We start from the raw sequence: 6,582 nt of genomic DNA on the forward strand, positions 1-6,582 counted from the left end.
TAAAGCAATTAGATAACTGATCCAAGATGATACAATACACCAGGTTCAAATGATTTTAAACCCTAAACCCTAAACAAAAATAATTTTGTTGTACAAAGATGGTATTCATTTGATGAATAATTTTAACTATATCTACTATATACCATCTTTGTACAACAAAATTTTGTTTAATTTTAATAATATAGTATCAAATCAATTAAATACTCTTTGTTCTAATTTGAGTGATTCGATACTACATTGATCCCATAGTGAGAAATTTCATTTATAAAAGATCCAAGACTTCACTCACCAATCAGAGTTTTAATTGTGATATAATGTTAGATATTTATTATGTGATAGAGTCAATTTTAGAAGGGATTTTTTATATAAATATTATATTATTTTTAACTATGTATGTTATTTGTTAAAAATTACAATTACAATTACAACTCTTTGAAATTACTAAAACATCAGGAATAAACACAATGCTCCCAGCATAGTTGGGACTTTTTAGTTTCAATTAATTTTGACTTTTTAAACGAATATGCCAATAGGGTTTTCAAGGATGATCGACCTTGCTGATAAGTGTATCCAACTGGGTCTGCAATATCCAGATTCAATCGAGTGGCACAACTGGATCCCGGGAAGAGAGTATCACAAAATCTTATATGTGAGAAACAAAATTTATAAAACTCAAGTAAGTCTCTTCCTTTTCAATTTTGTTTAGTGAAGTCGTCGATTCAGGTTATACAATGGTGTGCTCCTCCATCGTCTCAGTTTTGGACGACTTACAACGAGCCTGTGAGGCTGAATGGGCTCGTTACTGTGGCCATTGGCGTTGTGTTCAGGCCCTCAAAGCTGCAGTGGTACGAAAGCGTGATCGAATTTTCGTCCACAAAGGTATTGTTTAGTGTGCCTTGAGCATTCCCTTATGAGATAATTTATTTAGGGAGATTTTTCCGTGACCCTGAGAGGAATTCCTCCGCTGGTATGCCTCAGTTTCCAAAAGGCCTTGTGGCTGGGATACTGTCCAGTGAATGATTTTACTGAAAGGAAGTTCATCATGAGGAACCTTGGTGATACCATCTTGACGGCGAGCTGGAAAGTCCATCTTCCTTTCACAATTGCTCCAGAAAAAGTCACTATAAATCCTGGAGATGCTCTCTTGGCTACCGGAAGGTTTGCTCCAAGGAAAGCTGGCCCGTACGAAGCTGTGGTAATTGAATGCAAGTTTCTCTTAAGGGGTTTAAAGATCTTCGTGTTTATTTTTCTTACTCTCAACTTTTGATTTTAATTTAGGCATTGTGCGGGATTGGTGGCATGTCTGTCAAGCTTCAACTGCATGGAGTTGGAAAGCATTCTTTCCTTACACTATCCCAAACGATGATAAACTTTGGATCTCTTTTCCTTGGCACTGTCAGAGTGATATACTTGAAAGTCACTAATAATTCTGCAGTTCCCTCATTTTATCGGCTAAAAAGACTTAATACTGATTCCGACTTCATGGTGGAGCCCGCAGAAGGAACTATACCAGAAGGATCAACACATTATTTAAAGGTAGCAATAATTGGTTTTTTACTATCTGCTTTGAACTTTCTGAGTCTTTGTAGCTAACATATAGACCTACTGTTGCTGGTTCGTGTCCCGTGGAACACTTCGACCTTGTTGTCCCACAAACCAGCCCAGTTTCGTTTACTTGCGTTGGTGGAGTATTGAGGCCAACAGTAAGAATCTCATCTTTTACTGTCAGCTTTGGCACTGTCGAGTCAGGGGGACACAGCTCACGCTCCATCACATTGAAAAATCAGACAGATCTGCCCGTACTGTTTCAATTTATGCCGGGTGACATGGGGGTATTCCAGTTCCATGAATCAAATGGCTGCATTGCTCCAAGAAGCACAGTGATACTGACGGTCAAGTTTAAGCCCATAGAGCCTGCCAATTACTACGTGCGTGTCATGTGCATTATCAAAGATCAGTATCCCTTATATTGTGATCTGGTTGGTACTTGCTACAGGGACATCGTGAGAGCATCAACTTTGATGTCCTACCATATAGATCGTCATCGACAGTCATTAATTGACCGAAAAGGAAAAAAACCCGAGCCTATGACTACAAACTTTTGGAGCTCCGACAGGACACAAGTTGCTGAGGGCGATGAGTCGGAGGTGGAAGATTTTGATCAATGGAACATGAGCACAGTATCAGAGCACGGTACAACGACGGTTCCTGATATGCTCAAAGGCCTTCTAGTGCCTCGAGAGAACAGAAAGAGTATGTTGGGGGACTTTTTTGTGGATTCTATTCCGGTTTTTTCCAAAGCTGTAATGAAAGCTAACGAAGTCTGGGACGAATATTTTAATGGGAGCATGGACGGATGGGACCCGGTGACCCTGGATGTGACACAGGTTGACTTTGGCATGTGTGAATGCAATGGTTCCTCTCGTACGAAGAACGTAACTGTGAAGAACAATTCCAGAGGTGGTCATGTGAACATCATCTGGGTGATCCGGGAACCGCATCTGGAGATGATCAAGCCAACGGGAGCCTATGTTGACAGTGACTTCAGCGAGATGATGTATTACAAAAATTTTGACCCGGTATTTCAGGTCTGCCCGCCGGTCGCTCGAATCAACGCTGGAGATCTGTTCACTTTTAATGTGACTTACAAGCCAAAGCTTCCAAACTTTTACTACTTCAAGCACATGGCTTGCTTTGTCTACGACATCAGCAGCTCCAAGGGTACATCAAACGTGCTACCGCCTTGGACTATCATTGGTTCTTGTTTTGGTCATACTTTCCATTCTCACTCATGGGAAGTTCGTCCAGAGGCATTCTTTGATCCAGGCAGAGTTGTGTTTCAACCAGCGCTGCAGGGATCATGCGTCTACCAAACTGTGGCTCTCCGCAACCTGAAACACACTGCCTTGAGGTAGTTTGAAGAAGGTAAGTCTATTTATTGATCATTTATGACAGCTGTGCAGATTTTTCTTTCCTCGGGAGTTCCTTTGGCCCGAGTTTTCACTGACTCCTATGGAGGGTGTTATTCCAGGTAATGGCTTTCAGCTTATTAGCTTCAGATTTACTGCTGGTCACCTGGGGTTTTTTGCCAACAAGATTATCTGTAGATTAAATCATTCAATGGTCGATGAGCTTCTTATCACTTTGTATGCAAGTTCTCATATCCCCAAGGTGCAAATGAAATCTACTTATGTCCAAACAATCCTGACAGACTGTTACTCCAGATGGAGGTTTCTAATGGCACCAGCATTTGTTTTAAGCCAACAAACATTGGCACGCGAGAACATTTACCAATTATCCTCACCAACACAAGTGACATTGCTTTGCAGTATGACTGCCTCGTGCCGATGGAATATGGAGACATAATTTCTCTCTCTCCGGCATCTGGAGTTTTACGAGGAAAGGAAAAGCAGGAGGTGATTTGCACTTTTAGTCCACTTGATGAGAAGTACTACTCGTTTCAAATATCCTGCTCCTACTCTGGTTGCATTGAGATGGCCTATTACCAAGAGCACAAAGTCCTGACGAGGAACTGTCCAACTCCCAAAACGGATTATTTCACATTGGACATTGATGGAGAGGGACTAGTTGGAGTTATCACTGTGGAGCCCGGAAGGGCCGACTTTGGGATGCTAGTAGTCAATAACCAATACGAACACAAGCTTAGCTTATACAATTCTACCAAGGGTCTCCTGGAATATGCTCTTAGCTGCCACTCATTGTCCATTACCTCAGACAAGTACTCGATTACTTTCGACGCTCCTACAGACTCTATAGCACCCAAATCATACAAGGACGTTATGGTGTTGTTTACGCTCAAGTACAATATACATTATAAGATGGACATCCAATGCAAAACGCTGGCTCCCACAACTGACGAATGTCTCGCCAAGCACAAGCCTGTCGGCACTTACACAACATGTGCTTTCTCGGCTGTTGCTGCGTATCCAGGTGTAGTTATTTCGGGGGTTAGGAGTGAGAGGCTCAGCGCTGCTCAGCTCTGGAGTCGCTTGCGGATAGACGACTTGAATCACGCGCTGAGCGAGCCTCCAAGACCAGCTCTTACGAACTCGGTCTACAAGTATCTTTTTGGCCTTGGAAAGCCACTGGACGACTTTAAGCCATTCATGCTCCGGTTCATGGCTCAAAATGTCGGACGGAAGCCTTCAGTGGTGCACATTGTTTTTACTTGTCGAGTTCCTCTCACGGTCTCATGGAAGATTCGGCTTTGGAATGACACCGAGGTTGACATAGAAAGCTGGGTAGAAGATGGCGAGCCAAGCGAAGAAGAAAAGCGACTGGTGCAGGTCTGGAAAATGAAGCTCTTTGAGGTGGAACCGAGGCGAGGGGTGATCCAGCCAGGCGAGGAAGTACATGTGAGATTCACCTACTACCACAAAATTGAAGGCTTTCACAGTTTCCCTGCCATTTTTGAGATAGAGGGTGGCTGCGTGGTCCAGTTGATGCTCAGTGGCAAAACCCTTCCTTTCTCACAGAAGATTCTGGGTTTACAGAGTCCAGCCTATACCCTCGTGCCCATTGTCATCGGAGACATTAATCCACCAGTCCAAACTTATGAGCTCCGGAACGATGGCTACATGGAACTAGTGTACGAGCTCGACACCAGCCCTCTGCGACAGATGCAAGACGAGAACCATGGGTTTCCTGTGCTCCAGTGCTTTAATCCCAAAGGATGGATAGCTCCTTCGGAATCTATTCTTTTGAAATGGCTCTTTCAGCCACTGGAACCAAAACTTTATTCAGTCAGACTAACTTTCTACGTCGAGGGTGGAAAGCAAAACAACCTCGACATCCAGGGAATGGGATTCAGCTCCACGGAGAGAGCCTCTCTCCGTTACACACAGCTAAGGCCGCCCTTTGGAAAAGCGTACATGTGGTCTGGGTTGCCGGCCAAGCTCTCAACTGAGTTCTTGGACTTTGGCCACGTCAAGGAGCTCACCCTTACTCAGAAGCTGGTGAGCATCCAAAACGTCTCAGATGAGTATGAGGTGTCTTACAATTGGAGGAACAGCATGGCAGCCGATTTTATGATATACGGTGACTTTGACGTGTTTCCTCGGAGTGGAGTTATCCAGCCACAGGAAGAGATTCTATGCAAGGTGAGATTCAGGGCCGGGATTCAGCCTCAGTACTTTATGACAACTCTCTATTGCGACATTGCCGTCGTGAATTTGGAGCCACCTCCCCGGCAAGTTCTTATCCAGCCATCGACTCCTGAAGAAGTGATTGACAGAGACGGGTATAGACTCGGCACAGGAGTTTACAACAAAATGTTCAGGCACATTCCAGTCATTAACCAGTGTCCTGAAGGAATGCGAGGCAGGTTACCACACTTTACACCCAGGCCCCTGTCAGCACTGCCGACGCCACCCAAGATTGCTGTTCCGCCCGACCAGGTTCTTTTTCTCACTGTCAACACGGAAGTGCACACGGCTGAAAAGTTTCATTCGACAAGCGAGCGGGTTATGAAGGAATTTATCTCCTTTCGGGACGACCAAGATGAGAAAAGGCTGAATGAATCATCAAGAGAGGTCCAATCAGAGATGGCAGGTCTGATGCTCATGGAGATGCTCCAAGAGTTCCTTTTTGAAGAGGCCAAAGATAGCGACCAGAGCTCCTTCCGGGCCTTCGATGACAAGCGAGTGGTCTACTTTGAAGAGATCAAAGGATTGTCAAGCCAGGGAGCTGATTGCACTAAGGCAAAGATAAAACTGGACAAACTTGACTGGGAGGATGCTTTTAAAGTGACTCAGAAGAACATGGTGGAACTTGTTCTGGACAGTCTTTTATTTGGCACTGTCAAGGATATGTGTGAAAATAGCTTCACTAGCTGCACCAGAAGTTCTAGGCAGTGCAAATAGAATTACATTAGCATCAAATTAAATGAAAAAAATTCGTATATTAAGCTGAGAAGCTACACAATTCACACAATCAACAAAAAGGTCACTTTATTTCAAGAAGATTTTAAACCATGTCAAGGCATGCTGCTTGCAAAATGGTTATTCTTCCCGCAGTTCCAGTTAACACACTCAATTTCATCGTCATGGATTTTTCGACTTTAAAGGATTCTATCATCTTTGGAGACCCTTTCGAAGTACAATTTATCGAATTTTCTATAAAATCAATGGATGCACCTTGTTAGTCTTCACTGACATCCTAGAAAGCCAGTGCAAGTAGAAGCTACAGCTAAATCTCGCAGAGCCACCATAGCCAACTCTCTTTCTTAGAAAGAACCCCGATTTTCAATTCCTTAAATTGCTTTCACTTTCTTATACTTTATTTTTCTGATTCCTCATAATTTCTGCCGATCCCTTGACCTGGCATGGTTGCATAAACAAATCACGATAAATGCACGAGCGAGTTGGGAAAGAAAAACGCAATTCCTCGTATTACTGCAAATGTAATGTCTCAAAGTCAAAGAAAAACAGGTGTACAGAAAGTCTAGATGTTGAGCAGTAGAGGTGGCTCTGGCTCTTTTTTCTCCTCTGCTTGTTGGTTCGTTCTAGCAGTGACGAGGTTTACTAAACTTGTCTGCCTCAAGATAGGTGCAATTCCTCCAGT

At 43.5% G+C, this 6,582-nt stretch overlaps 1 protein-coding gene across 1 annotated transcript; it reads left to right on the forward strand.

Annotated features, from left to right (window-relative positions):
• Positions 1–731: 731 nt before the first annotated feature.
• On the forward strand, positions 732–5,882 carry LOC9660594 (cilia- and flagella-associated protein 65). Its single transcript, XM_024674467.1, has 5 exons — positions 732–879; positions 1,014–1,195; positions 1,279–1,395; positions 1,590–2,911; positions 3,212–5,882. The coding sequence occupies exons 1-5, from the start codon at positions 732–734 to the stop codon at positions 5,880–5,882; spliced, it is 4,440 nt and encodes a 1,479-aa protein (XP_024530235.1).
• The last annotated feature ends 700 nt before the right edge of the window (positions 5,883–6,582 follow it).

Source organism: Selaginella moellendorffii, unplaced genomic scaffold (genome assembly GCF_000143415.4).
Source record: "Selaginella moellendorffii unplaced genomic scaffold, v1.0 SELMOscaffold_12, whole genome shotgun sequence".
NCBI lineage: Eukaryota > Viridiplantae > Streptophyta > Lycopodiopsida > Selaginellales > Selaginellaceae > Selaginella > Selaginella moellendorffii.